Source organism: Lepisosteus platostomus, chromosome 23 (genome assembly GCF_059453375.1).
Source record: "Lepisosteus platostomus isolate fLepPlt1 chromosome 23, fLepPlt1.hap1, whole genome shotgun sequence".
Lineage (NCBI taxonomy): Eukaryota > Metazoa > Chordata > Actinopteri > Semionotiformes > Lepisosteidae > Lepisosteus > Lepisosteus platostomus.
In genome coordinates, this window is record NC_142633.1 from 11,828,821 (window position 1) to 11,849,476 (window position 20,656).

A 20,656-nucleotide genomic window follows, 5' to 3' on the forward strand; every position below is an offset into this window, starting at 1 on the left:
GCATACATTAAGAACTTCCAACAGAAGGGCAGCATGGTGATGCAGTGGCTACCATTGCAGTGCTGGGGCCTCTGGTTCAATCTAATCTGGGATCAAAGCTATCTGCATGGAGTTTGTAAGTGCTCCCTATGTTTGCATGGGTTTCCTTCCACAGTCCAAAGACATGTCAGCAGGTTAATTGGCTTGTGGGAAAAATAGCCCTAGTGTGAGTGTATACGTGTTTGTGTCTGTGCCCTCTGATGCATGCAGGGTGTAACCTGCCTTGCTGGGATAGGCTCCACCTCCCCCATGACCCTGAACTAGATCATTTGAGTAGAAATTTCAGTGGATGGATAGAACTGCAACAGAATCCCAAACGCCCATGGCTTCATAAATAAGTAATTTTATTTTTTGTTTTTATAGACAACAGAGTATTATGGATAACATACATTTTTCAATATGACAAAAGGAATTTTGTCAAATACTGTACACATTACAACATACTGTAATATCAGTGCATTTGCTTTTACCACACAGTAGAGAATGTCAATTCATTCATGATGAACGTGCCTTCATTTAAGTATTTTTAGTAAGACGTGTAAATAGGTTAAGATATTAAATAATTCACATCTAGCAGTTCTATAAATGTAAACAAGTTTCTGACAAAAAAACGACAAAAACATATATTATCCGGTCAGCATGTCTATCTTTGCATAAATGTATGATGTAGATGGCTTACAACTGTGCTTTTATTAAATATAATCTTAAATCTCCAATGTAATAGATCATTCTGGGGTTAGATCACAAAGGCTGAAGGATTTTAATTTGAAAATAAAAGTTCCAGTACTATTCAATTCACTGCCATCTTTCTGAAAATCTTTCACAGATCCTCAAGCTACTTATAAATATAGTACAGGTAACTTTTATTGGGAATTAAACACGTTTAATCTGCTAAATCTTTTTATGGGGGTAAAAACCCTTCAAAACCCTTGTGATGAGAAACAGATTATTCAGAACAGGTGCAGCAGCAATGTCCTGAATTTGTATCAATGCTCCTCTAGAATCACTGAGACATCACACAAGAGTGACATCTTCATCACACTCATGTATTGGATCACGTCTCTTGATAAAAAAAGGTCAGCTAACAGTTGAGAACAGGGTCCACGTGCTGAAGTAAGGATGAGAAACTAAAGGGCAGGTTAAACAGATTCTCCTTTTCAATTATGGAAAGTATTGAGCAAGAACAATCCCCTTGCAGCTGAAGAGATCTACCGCCATCAAAAACAGTAAAAATCTGTAAGCAGATGCTGCTGCTGCTACCCCTATGTGATTTTTTTTTTGAGGTTACAGTAGGCACCTAGGAGACAACGGCAAACCTGACCCCACATGGTCTTCTGCCCTACCAACCATACAAAGATCACAGCTATCAAAGAAATCCGAGCGGCACCCCTGTCATCAGTTACACCATGCCCATAAAAAGTACCTGGAGAAAATCATACACAAAGCAGAGGGCAGTGCAATTCCCTGCAGAACAGAACAGGAGGCGTCCTCGAATCAGGTGGTTTATCAGTAACATTACTTCTCTGCTAGTGGAGGGGGTGCAGAAGACAGAAGATGATGGAAGCAGGGATTCATTTTTAAACACACCTTACAACCATCCTACGAGCAGAAGTATGCGTTCCTAAAACAAATAAAGTGGCCCGGGGCCCTCTTTTTACTACATCCGTGCTGAAATCGGCAACGTAAATGCTACATATGTAGTTTCAGCTTGACACTTTTTCCTTTTAAAACAAAAAGAGCTTATAAAATTGAAAACGTATTTTCTAGCTTCCAGCAGCCAAAGTCTGCACAACCACACCCACTGTAATCACAGTCAGACAGGAGTCTATGTACAGGAAATGCTACGCATGTCAGATAAGGCCATTTCAGTTCAGTAACCTGGGTTTAATTTTTTTTTTAAGTTGATAAACCCAGATCCTCTAAACCAATATAATTAACATCCACTCAGCAAGGGTAGTAAAAAGAGCTGGATTAAATGATCTTAGAAAGATTGAGTGACTCCATCTTCCCTTTAAATTGACCCCAGTATATTGCAGTATAAAAACCGCAGAGAATGTGCATTGATACCACACACAGACATCTATGAGAACTTTGGTGCGAGGCAGTTGGACAAATGGGATGTACAAACTGGGTTGTTAAAGGAAAGTTCTGAATTTTCCCCACCTCGAAACGCTGAATTTGGAACGCACATGCAGTGCTTGTTACAGACAGCACTTTACAGAAGGTGGTCTTTTTGATGTTGGAATAAAACCTGGCTTTTCAGAAAGCCAATACTATTGCAATGGTTGGATAATGGATTCTATTTCTATTAAATTCTGATTCCCAACTTTTCCTCTCTAGATGATGCTGGATAAAATATGGCCATTTGAGATCAACTGAAAACAAAAGAAAAAGGGGAAAAAATTTACTATAATATTATTAAAAGTCAAAATGTAACAAAATGTGAATGTAACAACCACAGAGTACATGGTATTTAAAAAAAAAAAAACTTCCAAGATTGAGCTTTACGGTAGTATTAGTAGGAGCAAATACACATTTCTGAATAGGCTCTAAAGACCCAAGAGGACTGTAAATCCACTAATCAGAAATGTGTGGCCATGCGTGTCGAAGTTAAAGGAGGGCTTAGCTAAGATACTCCTTCCGAACTGGCCTGGTATTTCCCATTAGCTCAGTCTTGTTCAATGTAGTTAGTTCTAGATTGAGGTAACAGAAAGAATTGGATTATTCTAGTATTTTGTGATTATGGATCAGATAATGTTAGCCATAATCAATTTATTTCCAGACATGACTAGAACAGACAATTTAAAAAACAAACAAAACAATGACATACATTCATGAGCAGAACAGATCCACTTTTTTGTGCAGGAAAAAAAACAAAACAAGACTTGTTGAAAAGAGATTCCTTCATATTTTTTTTTTTAGTTCATCTGGGTATTATGTACTCCTGCATTGAAACTGCTTTAGTTATCCAGTATATCCGGGGGCAAATGATAGCAGAAAAAAAGTCAGGTAATGCATCAGAACAAAATTTTGGCTTTTCTAGAACATCCGGAACAGACAGCACACAGTCCTCACACAGCTGGTCTCCCACGCACGGACACTCAATCACAATGCACAGAACACCATTACTCCCCCCTCAGCCCATCTCACAAACATCGGGAACACACTGTTCTTGCCTTTACAGACAGACGCACACTATACACCACTCCCCAGACGCACACATACACACACTGTACAACCCTTCCCTCATTATACACACAGAAACCACTCTGTCTGGCATTCGGTACGAGGAGAACAGCCGAACTCCTGCTGTACTCCAGTTTCCAAACACAGCCACAGAAGCTGGATTCTGCACATACAGTACACAAAGGAAGGCAGGTTTTGTACATGATGAGTTTTGCCTTCATAGTAACTCAGAAAAGAAAAAAAAAATTTTTACTTCCGCCCCCTCATGAATTCAAAGTGACCCTCTCCGACTCTTCCTACAGCATACACAAGCTGCTGCCTGGAAGTACAGTACAATAGCCACTACTGACAAACCACACACGACGGAAACACTTATCTGCAGCGCTGCGTACGAGAAATAAACACTGAAGAGCAAGGCACAAGTCCAGCTTGTGTCACACCTCCTGACATAGTATCATTACTAGGTCAACACCACAATACTAATATTCATACAACATTCATAAAAATAACAGCAATATCAAAAATAACGTCTGAGTGAATTATATTCCCCACAATAGATAACTGTCTGAATAACTCCATTTTGACTTTTTTTTTTTCTTAAATGCAAGATACTGAATCCATGTCTTGAGGCAAGTTTTGCTTTTCTGGGGAGGGAAAAAGAAAAAACCCCTTCAAACTGTTGGTACATCGCTTACCCCTCCCTCCCAGCAGATATGCTTTACTAATTTCGTAAAATGAAGAGAAAACAAGAAAACGAAAACAACCGTCTGGCAGGCTGTTTTTAAAAGTGTCCACTTTTAAGCGGTTATTGGCTTTGAGGAAAACAAATCGGTCAGCACAGGCGGACAAACGACGCTAGCCGCCCGAACGTTTTCGGCTTGGGGTGGGGGGGGGCGATGGCGGCAGGGCGCTCCCAGACAGCGCCCCGCGAAGGGCGGCCTTCTCCAGCGGCCACGGTTACGGCGACACCACGTGCGCGTGGTGCTTCCGTTTCGCCTGGCAGTCCCACTTGGAGTCCGTGCTGGGGCCGCCGCCGCCCGACTCGGCCTCGGCCTCCCTGAAGTACTTCTCAAAGCGGTCCAGGTAGACGGGCCGCTGGGGGAGCAGGAAGTAGTGGGTGGTGCTGGCCTTCCTCCCGTTCTCGATGATGGGCAGGATGCAGGGGGCGCGGCAGGCGGGCGAACCCTCGCTGTTCTGCCGCTGCAGGCCCTTGCTGACGTACTTGGGGTCTGGGGCGAAACTCTGGGTGGGGGGCATCACCCCGTTGAGGTACGTGGGCAGGCTCTTGGGGCTCGGGGTGCGAGAGCCGCTGCGGGACAGGGGCTCCCTGGGGGGCACCTTGGGGGGCTTGTCCTCGTCGCTGTAGCCCCCCGAGGTCACCTCGGCCGACCAGCGGCGGTAGTCTCCTGCCTTGGCGGGGCGGGGGGGGATGGGCACGCGGGGGGGGACTTCCGGCTTGTCCTGGACGTGGCCGGGATGATGGGAGGACAGGCGCAGGGCGACAGGCTTGTTGAAGGAGCCCGCCGGGCCTGAGTGGGACCGGCGCAGGCGGCGGTGGGGACGGTCCTGCTGTTTAGCGCCGTCTTTGGCGGCTGCCTGCTGCTGCTGCTGCTGCTGCTGCTGCTCGGACTCCTCCTGGCACTGCTGCTCCTGGATCTGGGATCCGCTGGGGCCGTCGAAATAGGCATAGTTGATCTGCCCACAGCCTCTGAAACTGCGACGGCTCGGCACTCCATACCGGAAGGCTAAGGGCTTAGAGCAGGTCTCCGGCACGAGGCAGCAGCTGTCGTCCGAGCTGGTGAGAAACTCCACCTCGCTGTCGACGGCCTCATCCGAGGACAGATCCGCGCTCTGCGGTCCCGGAAGGGGAGGCAGTGGTTTGGCTCCCCTCCCTGGGGTGTGGGGGGGTGTACGCTCGTACACGGACAGCCTCTGGAAAGAGGGGACCACCTGGTCGCCTTCCGGAGAGCTGGACAAGAAGGGGTCCGTGCAGGGGGGCAGGACGAGCTGGGAAGGGCGAGATTTCTTGGGCGGCAGGCGCTGCGCACCAGGGCTCTGCGGGGATTGATGGTGACTGTTTTGCCCTATTGAGCAAAAAAAAAAACAAGATTGGAAAAGCACTGATTAGCCGAGACAGGAAAAATAATTTGTTCTCTATGTAATCTATGGCCAAGGAATACACCCGATACAGCATTCAGGGTCTATTTTCTCAGCATGTGAAGGAGTGCACTGTTGCCAAAAAACAGGAAAGTAGAATACACACTTATCGCATACCAAAAGATTACACTGCACAGAAAGCCCAGAGTACAGACAACAGCACACTTTGGCTATTTTCTTCATTAAAGTATTTTCAGCCACAACAGGATGGCGAGAGATTATTTCAGGAATCGGTTATCAGGGACATAAGTGGCACTATCTTCCAATAACTTCCCATAACCTTCTGTACTTTTAAACAACATCCGCCACCACTTTCAGGAACACAGACAGACCAAACTGCCGAAAGCCACGATTTTCCCTCGTGCTTTGACTCTGCATTGACTGGCCCTTATGGCTTTTACACTAATGGAAAGTCTCAAGGCAATTTACACCAAATGAATCCCCATTGCCATCAAGGGGAAGGTTCAAAACATGCTTGTGTTTCGTTTGGTTTTTTATTGTCAGACACATTTCTAAAGAGTTTTGCTGTAAAGTAACTTTGTATTGTAGAAGATAATGTTCTTAACACAATGGCGGTACAGTAAAAGAAATGCGAGTTATTGGAATGAAGTCCAATTTGGCTACAACAACAAAAATGGTCATTTCGGCATAACTTAATATCCTTACAAGGTTTGTTCCTTCAATTATCCAACTAAATCAGATGCTGCTATTTTGATTTAAAAAAAAAAAACATTAGCCAAGCAGGCATAAATACACAGTATTTAAAAGCTAAATAAAGCTGAGCTACAGTATATAATTGGAGGAGCAGTCAGAATAGTCAAGGAATGCTATCTTTCTAACATCTGACCTGAATGCTCAAGGCAAGAAAAAGCAAACCATCTGGTTTAGAACAGAGACATTCAACGACGTCTTAGTTCTCCCGGGAATTCCAAACACCTTAATTAAAAACGAACTGAAGGAACACCCCCTCTGTAATCCACAAGAGAATTGTTCTGCGTTGACTGAAATGCAAAGAACTCTGCCTGTAGAAATGAGGCAATTATTTCTCTAATGGATTCACAGGTTGGATTTTTTTTTCCAATTATATACATGTTACCCATTTCCTATAGCCTGTGACCTCTTTAATAACCACTTGCAGTCAACAGTCCTATAATTCACACGGCCCTATCGGGTCTCTAGACAGGCTGAAGCTATGAATGGGAACATACTTGACAACCTGAGATTACACCATGGGCGTAGAGGGAGGGGGCTGGCCTGAAATAAAAGCTGTCTGAGACACTCACAGGGCCCTGTTTGATCCAGCCATGTTAGAACAGAACACAACCCGCAAGAAGCAAAAAGGTCAGAACAAATTACAATTGAACAAATAAAGAAAGATCACCATGGGCCGGCTGTTGAGTATTTTTCAAATTCTCTAGTCTGAATTCCTTGCAACTATGTCCCTTTAATTCCCAGCTTGACGCCGTCAAGGAAAAAGGCTTTCAACCTTGAAAAGCACATCCAAATTGAGCACATTCTTGTGCCACCCTTGCAAACAGGGGACAAACTATTCCATATTTAGTAACAGAAGATAATGTACTTGTCACTTGTCTGTTTTAAGTCCTTCCCCCCCACCACTCGTGGCGTTTTTGCTTGATTAAAAAGGTCAGAAAGGCAGAGTATCTGCGTGATTGCAAAGCAGGAAACCAGTATTCCCATCAAGTCTCTGTTCCATGAAGTAAAACTTCTAAGCTTCTAAGTGTTACAAAGCAAACCATTGCAAGGTTTCCTCTGCCAGCCTGTGGCTTCACCAAGTTTCAGAGCTCTAAGCTGCTCACAGCTCTGAAGTGACCGCAAAGCTCTTGCCACAGTGCCTGGGAGTTGCAAGTAAACTAGCTGACCAGACAAACACGTGGTGACCTCTCCCTTGTACGCAGAATACACTCAGGGGTTATATTTAGAGCAGAAGAAGGCTGCCAAGCCCACAACACCCACCCACAGACTGGTAATGCCATTGAATAAAAACTTCACCAGAAGAAACCGTCCTGGTTGAATGATGCAGATTACTATATGGCCAGAAGGAGATTGGTTAAAAAAGCCTATTAACGCACTCAAAATAAATCCCAGCATTATTAGGCGTAAAGCTTGCTATATCACCCAAGCATAAAAACACCATGAACAGAGCTGGATAATACTATTCATTGGCTCCACACTTTGTCACAGCTCAAACTCTTGACACAAAGAAGGAAAAAAACAAACATTTATGCACTGAAATCTATAAATAGACAGCTTGGTAGGTGAGGGTTCCTAGTATATTTGTGTCTGTGTGGGGGTGGAGAGTTCCTGAAGCTTGAGCAAACCAGAAGCAGGAGAGTATGGAATCACTCCCAACAGGAGACTCTGTCTGGGTGTGGAGCCGATTATCAGCACAGGAATGTTCTTTCAGTACTTACTCTCAAAGCTCAGAGACACAGGGACCTGCTGGTGTGGTTTGAGGTTATACCCTAATGACGCTGGATCGAGGCTGAAGTACAAGCTGCAAAATAAGGGAAGGCACAGTGACTAAGTTGCCACAGCGCAGGTTATCTTTAAGTAAACTCCCCTGTAATAAAGCCTCAATTTTAAAACACTCAGATCATAAATATGGTCTGTAAGTCAATATGCCCAAAGACACAATCACATGCATATTTAGCAATCCAACTGGTATACATATAAAGAAGATTCAAATGCAAAAAATGACTTTGGCTCAATGCATAAAAAATGTACAACCTGCTGCATGCGCACATCTTTCTGAATTTAGGAGAAATTGTATTTTACATCTGTGCACAAAAAATGCTGCAGCTCATTACGATATAGTCTATGAAACAGCTGAAATGTATGCGAGCAGCAGATAGGATAATATCCTGATGTTGTGCAAGAAATTTGAAACAAAGTAGTAAAGGAATGGCAAGTGAACACCAAGAACTCACAAAACACACAGATCAAGCAGCTACGCAATTAGTATTTTGTATACGTTACTGAATACAATTTCCCCATTTTACGTGTATGCCTTAATGACTGCTCTCCCAGCAGCGTCAGTACTCACTTGTCCAGGTCATTGTGCTGGTCCCAGTAGGGTCTGGTGCTGGCCATGCTCGGGCAATGGGTCCTGTGCAGGAAAGGGCTCTTCAGAGGCACACGTATCTCCTGGGCAGCAAGTCCTGCTGTTGACATACTCCAGCTGCTATCAGGACGCATCCAAACCAAGAAACTCCCGGCTTTCCTAACTTGCAGCTGCTGGCATACCTTAAAGAAATACAGAGGTGGGGGGTTAGTTATGCAACAGCCAGCCGCTTAAATTAAAAAAGCAAAACAGATCATGAAATACTGTACATTCCCTGTCTTTAAAAGAAATCCAGGGACTTTTACGACTACAAACTCTATGTAAAGGTTAATAATTATATTAATGTCTCAAGGAATAAATGCATACAAATGTGCATGAAGTACAGAAATCTGCGAATTTTCAGTAACCTTTTAGATTCACGAATAAAGGAATAAGAAAGAAACAGTCCAACAGAGTCAAACATACAGCGTGATTGTTTTGTGCAATGCACAGCGATGCAGAAGAACACTGCACATTCCAAGTTGTCTAGGCGCGCGCGCGCACACACACACACAAAAGAAATAAAAGCACACAAAGACAGGGCAAACATTCCTGCTATAGAGGAGGTTCAGCCAATCAACCGCCTCTGACTTTTCTTGCCTCCTTCCCGGTCAGAAGTAAAAAAAAAAACACTCACAAAACAAAACCAAACCTCTGTATACATTTTTTCACAGAGCCCTTGTCTGCAGCCTAGTAAGCGCACAAGCCCTGAGGTCATCTGTGAAGAGCCCTTCCCACCCCTGTCCACTCCCCCCCTTTTCCAGCCCTGCCAGGCGGCCCAGCCTTTTTACCCCGGCCCTCTGTCTCCGCTTTCAACTGAGCGATTGTGCAACTCGCTGCTTGGCTCCGCGCACTCTGGAGCGACAAGCTTTCGGTTTGACAGCACTCTGAGACGCCTGCACCCCCACACCACCACCCACACTGGCTGCAGCGCCTGATCGAAGCTGAAGGGTTTGCGATATGTGAACACCATGCACATGTGGAACATGCACACCCCTGGAATGCAAGGAAACCATTCTTAGGGAGCACGTGTCTTTTGTTAGGGTCAGTGTTTGTTTTCGTTTTTTTAAAGACAAAAGAGGCTTCCCTTATTCTGCTGGGCACAAATCATGATTGAAAACATCATGCCGGAATTTGGAGGCATGCTTAAATCCATTTGAGAAGACCTGGATTTCTTTTACTCCACTGAAAATACAGCACAATCAAAATCGACGAAAACAAGAAGTTGTCGGTGCACAAGAGCAACTCCGATCGGACTACTGAGCCATGCAGAAGGGCGTCCTTCACCATCAGTGTCATCGGTGTTGACAACCTCCTGCTCACTAAGAGGACAGAACGTCCCCAGCATGCAAACAAAAGGCAGCTCTTTTTGAGCCACCAGCAAAATCCTCTGTGTTGCAACAGGCCCCCGAGTCGCAAAACATTCTCAAGTTACTCCTTGACAAACGGCTCCCGTGTAAGGCTGCAAAACCAGGAGTCGTGTTTGGTAAAAGGCCTTGCATTCTGCCACCCGATACTGCATTCGTGGTTATATACGGAATCCAAACTTATATCTTCATGCAATATGATACAGGCTCAAAAAGAGATAAAAGAGGAATAAAAATATAAATTTGTAAATTAAACACTTGGAAAAGAACAAGAAAAAACAGAAACAGAATGTTTGGACACTGGGACATTACACTGAAAGATCTCAAGCCTCCATACTAGAACAAGTCTACAAAGCATATCTTGCCTACCAGGGCTTGGTTATTGTAAGCCAGGTTACTCCAGCATTTCCAGCTGTGTAAATAAGTGACAAAATCTTTATTTAATCTAAAAAGGGTTTTTGTAAGCACTGTAATTGCACTAGAAAGAAGCATGCATCAATTAATAATTAATTGAATTGCTATTGCAATATATCGCACATACAGTCCATCTGTTCCAGATAAACCTTTATTGCTCCTTTATTCTAGTGCTTGACTTCCAGCATGGGGCTGATGACACAAGACAAGCACCATCTAAACACAGGCACAACACAATTCTAACCAATTTAACATCCAATGAGAGCAGGTACAATCCAGACAATTTAGGATCGAGTTTAGGCCTGTATGAACTTAAAACAGTCAAGCCTCTACCAATCATTAAACATTTGTAAAGTTATTTTGTGTCCTAATCCTCCCAAGTTGAAACAGTTCATGGCTAAATCGTCTCTGTTCCCCCTCCGTCAGTCCGGTGCCAGGCAGGGGAATGGACAAGTGATGTACTGCCATCACTGTTAGCCAGGTGAGATCTAGGGCACATCAGCCACTCAGAGTCAATCTTTTGGCAGTGCTTCGCCTCCAGCTCCACCACCTGGGAAGTCCCAGTCACAGTGAGCCAGCAAAACAGCCCCGATTTCAACCAGTCATGCCAGGACTGTAGCACTAACCTGCACCTCTGTCTGCTTTCAGTTTCTTGCTTGACTTTCACAGAAAGACACTTGGTGGCATTAAGGCTGAAATCTGCAGGTGAGCAGCATTTTGCATTTTTTATTAAATCTGCACCATGGTCCATCTCAGCCGTGTTCATTTTTCTAAGTTACGTAAACTGTTTTGCAAAGAAGAAAAAAAACAGGTTCATCTGCAGGCTGTACTATTAAGCCAATACTGATAAACCTACAGTTCCAACAAGACGCCAGCTATAATACGTCAGATGCAATCCGATATGCATTGTGCTGTAGCCTCCAAGCTTAGCACATGCTTCATTAGATATGATCCACGATTTCAGCACACAAGGCAGAACATTGTTTACGCAGTTCCAAGTGTGTTATTTCTTTGTGAACCTGAGTTATTGTTGGGGACCAAATCGTGTTGTTTTTTTTTTAGTCTGTCTGGTTTACACGTCTTTTGCACGTCATTGTGACCGAAAACCGGCCCATGACAAGCAGACACAAGAACAGCCATGCCTTGATGTTGAAGTCAGATAACGAGAAGAATTTGTTTTTGGAAAGACAAAGCCGCACTGCAGCTACATTATGCACATCTAATCAGAATGCTACCACAACAAATAGGAAAATGCAGCCAACTGTGCTGCCAAATGACTGAACATGCAAGCTCTTTTAATAACCTTTTCCACTGTGGCTGCAGACTCGTAACCGTCAAATGTAATTCTTAAAGGAACGTGCGCAGCATTGCCCAAATTCAACTCCAAAACAGAAGACATAAGGGCCTTCTGAGAATGTGATGCACGTACATTACCCCTGAGCAGTGGATTATTCAAAGGGGTTTTAAGAATTTTAAATGTAGTCTATTTTGGGTATCCAGAATAGATGTTTTTTTCTGGGTACAATCAGAGAAAAGCAGACATTCCCATTGGAAGGCTTTTACAGGAAGCTGCGAGAGCAATGCTCCGAAAAAGTAAACAATTTGCTAGCTAGAAGCTTCCCTTTCAACAATGTTTATTGATGCTGGGAGAGGAAGAAACAGAAAGCCAAGGCCATTTCACATGACACCCAGCCTTGTCACTCAGGCCTCTGTGTGCAACTGAGCTGAGGCTTGGTCACATTTTTCTGTGTCAAAACAATAAACTACTGGTTTCCCCCCCCAATCTTGCAACTCTCAGTATGGTTACTGGTTTCTCAGATCAACACCCCTCATCATGCATTCTGCAGCCTTTCTGTTCCTTCTTGCATGTTTCCGTGAGAGCAGTTTAACTAGTAACCAATCCCCAACGAATCACTAGCTCATTAGAGACAAGGAGAAGCTAAAACGGTTTAACAAGACTATAAAGCCCTCAGCGGTCAAGCACACATGTTTGCTGGTTCCCATGACATGAACCAGAATTTCTAAATTCATGTTCCAATGCAATTTTTGCAAAAATATCTATATCTCTTTCAAGAGTTTCACCTTATTTAATGGTTCCCCCTTATTATCTGGAAGTAAATGCAATCAGATTCCTTTGCATTGTAAAATCATTAAATTAATGTAGTTTACATAACCGACACCAAACTACTACTACTGCTGCTGCTGCTATTGTTTTTTGTGCAGCAGGACAAAAAGGCTTTTTTGAATGAAAGGCGCACGTCTCGCCGTCTTCTACGCAATTCAGGATTTTATTATAATACAGCTAAATACTACCCTTTACTAGATCCCTTTTCAAAGCATTGCGCTCCCTTGATAAAATTCGTCAAAACGAAAAGAATTTGCACGATCTTGTCTGTATAAATAATGAAAATGAACGTATTACAACTGGTCAAGTGTTTTCAAAGAATGTTACAACGCGTTGGCTGAACTGACAGGGCTTTTGCACCTCCAAAATTACGTTTATTTCTACACCGTCGTACAGTAGGTAAGCACATACCTGAATTTCTGGGGGGGGGAGAGGTTAACTGTATGTCTTTGGAATATTGACGAAACCAACCATAACACATCCCAACCAGCAAACAACGGCATGCAACTTCAAGCATAAAAGATTTTGTCGGGGTTTTTTTTCCCCAACAAACCGAAAGAACTAAACGTTGACTCTTACTGCGGCTCTTTGCCCGGTACCCCAGGTCACGAATGCACGGAGCAAGACTGTCAGCCGCACAGTGAACCAGCAAGCACGAAACAATTTTTCCAGTATTAGGTGAAACGACTGGAAAGCTGTAACCCGTTGTCTTAGAAACTGATCGCGCACAGACAGAGCTGCCCATTTATTTGCTGCCGTGACCCAACTCTACCCTGGACGGAGCCGGGCACAGCAGCTAGGAGGGGGGTTAGGGGGGACTCGATACCCAACAATGACCCATTCATTCAGCTCGCCTTTCCCCGCGCAACAGGTGCACCAACAGGACTGCGTGCGTGGCGCGGCTTTCGCTGCTGGGATCGCTGAAGAGGACCTTGCAGCAGGCGAACACATGCCCACTATATTGACCCTCATATAGCTGTCAACAAAAATGTTATTGATAAGCGTTTATTATTAACTACGTGGGACCTGGGTACAATGTGTCGAAAGCATATTTACCTTTCCAGAAAGCACGTACTGTGTGTGACTGCGTGCACACCCCGCACTCTTCATTGGGTTGGTCATTGGTTAGAATGCATTTCCAGCTCGTCGCTTTACACAAGCATACCGTACACGCAGAGATACCCGACATCACACAGCCCACCTGAGCTTGCTGTGCATCACGCCGAATTTGGGTAGGTGCAATAAAGTCGCGGTACTTGCTTCATATAAACTTTGCACAATTTCACCCGTTAACGACGGTTTTAAGGCAAATGTTTGCGAGCATTCAAAGCAGTAGGAGAAAATCCCCACAAAAGGTCTGCTGAATCTAGCTGTTAAACTAGAATTACACTACAGTCACGCACAAACGACACAGAGAGACAAAAATCAGGGGACCTTTTTCTACGGTCCCTACTTTTACTGCAACCGGTAAATTGCTGAACGACAGCTTACCCGCAACACTTAAGCAATCTGATGCAGTTTACCGAGACACAGTAACTTCTCCCAGGTATGCACGTGGGTTACTGCATTTTAGTAATGTGGCACTCATTGGACGTGCTCATTTCGAAAAGAAATTCAGTTCAAGGATGAAATAAGGCGTTACATACCAATGCAACAGTTCTGTAGGCTTTAATCTAAATTAGCCTATCGGATGCCCCTAGGGTCACAAAAGCACTTTCTGCTCCCCAGCAGCAGAAACAGAGGCGAGGAGAACAGGAACAATCAGAGGACACACACCTTGCTTTTCCTCACCCTACAGCGGTTTCCGAGCAACCGGACCCGCTCTTCCTGCGCCGCCAGCGCACCTGGGCGCACGCTTCGCTTCCTCCTGCCCGCGCCGCGCTCTTCATTGTATCCGAGCGGCTCACAGCGTGAGTCAGGAACGAATCACTTATCTGCTAACAATTCATTCTTTCGATGGCACGCCGACTGATGAAATAAGAGGCATACGTGCCTTAAACACACAAAGGGGTAGCTATACTGTATGCACATGATGAATATGACTTAAGAACTGTCCCCTACCTTCTGTTAACAATATAGCTAATTAACCATTAGGGCGTCAATTATTATTATTTTTTTGTATTCGACTATCTAATTTAAATCCCTTACTGTGAAGGCACTTTACAATAATTCAAAGAAAAATCATTTTGATCGAGATAAAATTATTTTGCCATTTGCATAAAAATGGAATTTACAATATGACGCGCGCGTGTGTGTGTGTACCGCGTTTGACACTGTACACTTTATTCTACACGAATAACTGCTGTTTTGTGTATATATACACACAGTATATAATATATTGTATTTCATAATCTTCTATCTGCATATTGCTACAGTGCGCTACACACCGCGCTGCTTTCGAATAGCATCGAAGAACCCAGTCCGACGAATTATAAAATCCTCACCTTACACACCGCGTAGTATTTAATATTTTCTCACTCTTCGCCAGGGTTAGCGCATAATCTGTAAATCCCTTGTGACGCTGTCTGTATCCAGAAGTTCCTGTCAGCTGTTACCTTAAATACTAATACAGCCAACCGAATATACAAGTCTTCGACACCTCACCGCCTCTACATTCAGAATTGGGAAAAACACACTAGCTCATGAACCTTCTGCGTTTGCTCTTATACGCTGAGCGCAGTTCTGAGATCCAGCTCCGCCCCTTCACTTAAAGACATCATCAACATTTTAGACGAAAATGTCATTTTCAGACTTCTTTTTGAAAGAGAGTGGGAACATCGACCCTGCGACCTTGTACAGTTTTGGACTCACCGGCAATTGAAAATAGATGACTTGAATAATCGGGTTTTTTTATTATTTCTTTCGTATTTTAAGCACTGCCATAAATGGAGGGTTTTCACTAAAAACCCACCGTATTCTACAAAGTACAGAAACACGGTAAAAGAAAGGCAGATTTTTTAAAAATAAATACAGACCCTCCAAAATAATTCAGTAATGTAGCTCAGCTACGAGATTTCATTTAATGTAAATCTCGCTTCTGCTTCTTCCCCTTGTCTCCAGAGACTGTGTATCCAGTAGGGCTGCAGCAGTGATGAAACTCTGAATTGAGAATATTGAGATTCTTACTCATTAAAGCCGTAATAGGCACGTATAGACATAGAAAAACCACAGTGTATAAATACATAACAGACAAAATGAGATCCTTTTTGAATTCTGTAACTTTTGTGTAGAAAACCACAGTAAAACCCAAGCAGTACAAGAAATACATGAGTAGTTACTGAAGCACGTTTCCAGAAGTATTGTGAACTTACAGAATTGTGTAACAGACCCTTTTAGCCTGGATCTGATGAACTGATCAAAACTACATGGAGACCCGATAACATGTCATCAAAATCTTCAACGGCACTCACACAACCAACCCTGGCTTCTTTCAAGAAACAGGTGGATGAGGAGGCTGGGATCAATTCCATACTAACTGCCAAACATGCTGGATAAGCTGAATGACATCCTTTCGTTTGTAACTGTTCTTCTTTTGTTATGAACAACACACAGGACGGCCTCTCACCACTTGCTTAGGGAGACTTCAATAAGTCAGATTAAAGAAATCCTGTTACTCTGTTCACTCTGTTATTCCGTTATGATGGGGTGGAAGGGTTTCATATCGTCTAATGTCAAAAATAATTCTGACACTTGCCCAGTGACGGAACACATGTGCGCTCATGTTGCAAAGAGCAATTTCAATATTACACTCATATTACAATACTACACTCGGACTCAAAACCACAGACTATTGGGAAGAAAACGTAGATTCAAGCATGTTGAGGTCTGTACAGCTGTAGAATGAAATCCGTTTATTACAATAATGGGGTAATATTTTAAGTACTGTACCTGTACTGTACAGAATCTTTAAAGCCCATTTCATGAGATGGATGCATGATCCAACACCCCAGTTAGAACAGCTTGTTTTATAAAGCAAAATATATACATCTCGAAATCTGCACTATTTGGAGATTATGTTTTTATATGCAAGTGAAAATGAATGACACAGTCCCTGTTCAAAAGGTCTAACCATGGTGGCAACATGTGGTTTTTAAATGAAGCTGTTGCCTAAATGTCAGTTTTGGCAGGGACGGAGCTCAAATCCTGCTGCAACTGGTCGTGCTGCACATCAGGTAAGTAAGACAGACTGGCACAGAGTGTACTCGAGTGTCAGTGTTCCTTCTCCTATCAGGTCTTTTTTCAGGAAAACAGCACTATTATCCATTAACTCCAGGTAAATAACAGGCCTCCCATTAAGAGTTTGTTAAGATAAGCACTTGTACTATCACTTTATTTGTGTCTTCCATCAATGTAGATGCCCTTGTTTGTATTAATGAAAAATGTGTATTTTGCATGCATTTTAAGAATGCAGGTTTTTGCTGTTTCAATATTTATTTTACAGCTCTCAGTATAGCTCTGTAGGTCAAACACAGTTTAAAGGGGTACTAGTATGGCTACTATCTTGTTACTCGCTATAACCCCCAAAACAAGCTGAATAACATGACAGAGATTACTTTAAAAAAATTAAAGTTTCTTTCTATTTAAAGAAAGAATTTGGAATGCTGAAGTCATTGTTTCAGTGAGGCGCTGGAAAAAATATAGCAAACCTGTTTAGTGTTTAGTGTGACCATATTAATATTGGCAGCTTGGTACTGTATATCTGCAGTTAGGGAAAGCTGAAATTAAGCAGCACAGTTTACCCATGAGTTGTAAAATGCACAACTTTGTTAAAGCCTTTGAGAAAAGATATGATTGCTTGTATATATGTTCCAGAAAGAATCAGTCTGTTATTATTTTTCCAGTAAACAAAAATTAAAAGCTAAATTTTGCTGCCTAATTGCAACTTTTGCTCCTCTAAGTCACAACATTTTAAACAAGCACAGCATTTAACCTGCCTTAAATTACTGGTTCCGCTATTACAAGGCCATGTGGTGCCAGCAGGACTATAAAAACCACCCTGACCATTCTGTGGGCTGGAATCTGTTTACCCTCGATTACAAGAAAGGGATAGCAGTTGTGAATGTTTTGTGTGCTGTTCAGTGCCTTCAACAAGACAAAGAGGAGAAGGAGGCAGAGACAAAGATGGTTTGAGAGGGAGAGGCAGTGCAGGAAATAGTGGAGATAATATGTAAGGCAACAATACACAGAGAGAGATAAATGTTTGTTAAGATTAATGTGCTTAGGTGCCTGGATGGAGCCCACTATGTCTGGCTCGTTATCAGATTGATATAAACCATGCTGTTTACCAGCAGCCCCATATGTACACAACTTAATCCTGTATCTGACAGGCAGAAGAAAAATACCATATATAGGATGGAAAAATAGAGTGCGAAGAATACACTTCATAATAATCCAATTCATCTTAATTAGGCAGTCAAGTGTCTAAAAGTAAACATGGCTGAGCAATTAAAACATATTGTCAGAGGTCTGTTTTATATTTGATGTATAAAATGAAAAATCTCATAGCTATTTTTGCAAAACTAAATGAAGTACTTAACCAATACAGGATTTTTTCTGCATACCAGTTTGCTTTCGGTCTTTCTCCATTACAATCTCCTTTGGTCGTTTTGACTGTTTCGCTGGCTCGTGTTCAGCACGGCCGGGTCCTGTGGAAACCACAGCCTGTTGCTCAAACGAATCCCTCACCGGGAGTTTGGAAGCACACTGATAAGGCCAGGGAGCAGGTGATGTGATCAGTGCATTAGTCAGACATGGTGTGTTTGGCAAATTCACCTCTTTGTGTGTATTCCTGTCGTACGTGTGCGTGCCTACATGCGTTGAGAGTTAACGTCAGAGAGCATTTGTTTCTGTCACTGTTCACTTTCGCACACTTGATATGTCTTTTTCTTCTTGAAATGTGTGGCATTGCTAGGACTACAAAAACAGTTACATTACCTATTAACAGCACCAGAAGTAACAGAATGTGGACCTAATATTAAACTGGACCAGAAAACAGTGCTCAAAACATGCAGTCAATGCACAGTTTTCACAAGCCCAGGGATTGTAAGCTTTACACAGGATGGAGGGAATGAAATGTACTCAGGAAGCAGTTGGTAAAGACTTGCAGAATGTCTTCACCTCAGACCTCTCCGCCTTATCGTTGGAAATTTGTCTGCGGACAAGCAAAGCGTTCACTAATCCCCTTCTATAATTTCAAGCACATTTCTCGCATTCCGCTTTTCCAGTTGTAGCTGGCAGGAAAACGTGGGTCTGAGTAAGTACACGAGGGCGTGTGTGGGGGTGTGTGTGTGTGTGGGATAAGGATGTGAGCCGTGTACGCCTCCTCTGAGTGTGGGTGCGTGTGTGCATTGGGTGTGTGTGTGTGTGCGCCAGAAACAGGCATTAAACCCCGCGATTGAGTTGTGGTGTAATCTTTGTGCCGGCAGACACCTATAAGTATATTAAGAAAGAGCGAAGGGAAAAAAAAAACGTGGGCTGTCCTAAGCTGAGATTGCTCTGTTGATGAAAGACGTTTGGCCATGAACTTTCCTCCTCCCCTGTGTCTTACAGAGCACTCCCTCCCTCGCGCTGGGGCTGCGTGATGTCAGAGCTCACAGGAACTGCCTTATAAAGCTCGCCAGGCAGCAGGCTGGCCGATTGGAGCCCTGTAGGGAGCTGGCCGTAGATCTGCACCTGCTGGGAGCATACCACTCAGACTGCACGGCCTAGATTTAAAGCAGTTTGTACCCCATCTTTCAAGAAAATGCATGCAAATAAAGGTGTTTTAAATGAACAAAATGTTTATGCAATAATCACAATGTCTAGATGCAAAAAAAAAACAGTGCAATTATAAGAGAATGTTTACAACAAATAAAAACAAAGAGCTGCAAAAACTATATCAAATTGGACGGTCCAGAGCTTGGAAATAGCCATAAATAGGTGTATGGCAAATAGAACAACAACAGTCCGAGCTCGGAACCCACCTTTATTCATTAGTCTATCACTAACCCTGACATTTAGGAGGAAGCCAATGAAAAAAGGTGGGTTTTTAATTTGGACTCCAACATAGAAAGGGTAGGAACACAAGTGGGAAGAGAATTCCGGAGAGTAGGAGCAACAGAGAAAAAAGGAATACAGTGCACTCTACATACATCAAAACTTTGGAGAACTGACGACGGTGCTACATACAGTATTTGATCGCTCTACAATATATTCTCACAGTGATAACCCTTGAGAATCTGATGTGGTTTGCCTCATCTGTGGATTCCTCTGGTATTTCACAAGCCCTTCAAGTGAAATAGAAACTACAGATTAGCCGGTTACGCACTGTGAGGATCTGTCCTTCGTGGTGCTGTAGCTTTCCTGCACATGTCACACCTGTGGGAAAGGAACGGTGCGGAGTGGTGGCTCTGTGGCTAAGGATCTGCGCCTGTGACCGGAAGGTTGCCGGTTCAAATCCCGCGGCTGGCAGAGGAATCCTACTCCGTTGGGCCCCTGAGCAAGGCCCTTAACCCCAACTGCTCCAGGGGCGCTGTACAATGGCAGACCCTGCGCTCTGACCCCAAGCTTCTCTCCCTGTGTCTGTGTCTCCCTGGAGAAAAGCTGGGGTATGCGAAAAGACGCATTCCTAATGCAAGAAATTGTATAGGGCTAATAAAGAAATATTATTATTATTATTACATTATAAGGTGGAGAGCAAAGGGGGAAATCACCAGCAATTGTTCACACAGAGCTCAGACAAGAGGGAATTTCCCTTTCAGAGACTGGATCACATCACAAGGAAATTCTGCTGATTTCTCTTCAGCAAATTACTACGGAATTCAGGCGGGGTTTGAGCATAACAAAAGAAAAACTTACTCGTCACCCTCTGTAATCAATTAACTAGCTTCCCGTTTATCAGAATTATGACATTTTACTATTATGCATTAGTCAGTACTGACACTGTATGCCTGCATTTCGGTATCAAAGACTTCCTGTGAAATACCACCTCCAGTACCAAAACATTCCTTTTACCAGCAGCCTGAAACAATTATAAATATGACCTAAACCTGGGCTTTCCAATTCTAGTCCCTTTGACCTGTGGGCTGGTTTTGCCCACAGATTTAACTCTTACACTATCAGCTTTCCACCCATAAACAGGAATGCCTTGGTTAAGTTAACTGAAAGATTGAGCCCTGTAGAACTGGCCTGAATATGTAATTACTTTTATGAACAGTAATATCAAAATAAATGATTGAAATTTAAAGCCAGTGGAAACTTGGGGGTGTC

The 20,656-nt window shown here is 43.3% G+C and overlaps 1 protein-coding gene and 1 long non-coding RNA gene across 3 annotated transcripts; one reads left to right on the forward strand and one right to left on the reverse strand.

The window, feature by feature from the left end:
• Positions 1-366: 366 nt before the first annotated feature.
• Positions 367-15,061, reverse strand: errfi1a (ERBB receptor feedback inhibitor 1a). Of its 2 annotated transcripts, none has more exons than XM_088616745.1 (4): positions 14,854-15,061; positions 8,447-8,646; positions 7,815-7,897; positions 367-5,309 (listed from the first exon to the last, which is right to left on the reverse strand). In XM_088616745.1, the coding sequence occupies exons 2-4, from the start codon at positions 8,596-8,598 to the stop codon at positions 4,183-4,185; spliced, it is 1,362 nt and encodes a 453-aa protein (XP_088472871.1). In that variant the 5' UTR covers positions 8,599-8,646; positions 14,854-15,061; the 3' UTR covers positions 367-4,182. The 2 variants fall into 2 exon arrangements, with proteins under 2 accessions (XP_088472871.1, XP_088472872.1); XM_088616746.1 differs by lacking the exon at positions 14,854-15,061 and adding an exon at positions 9,141-9,236.
• Positions 13,466-19,186, forward strand: LOC148642041 (uncharacterized). Its single transcript, XR_015929528.1, has 2 exons — positions 13,466-13,641; positions 18,959-19,186. It is a non-coding gene; the product is annotated as an uncharacterized LOC148642041 (long non-coding RNA).
• The last annotated feature ends 1,470 nt before the right edge of the window (positions 19,187-20,656 follow it).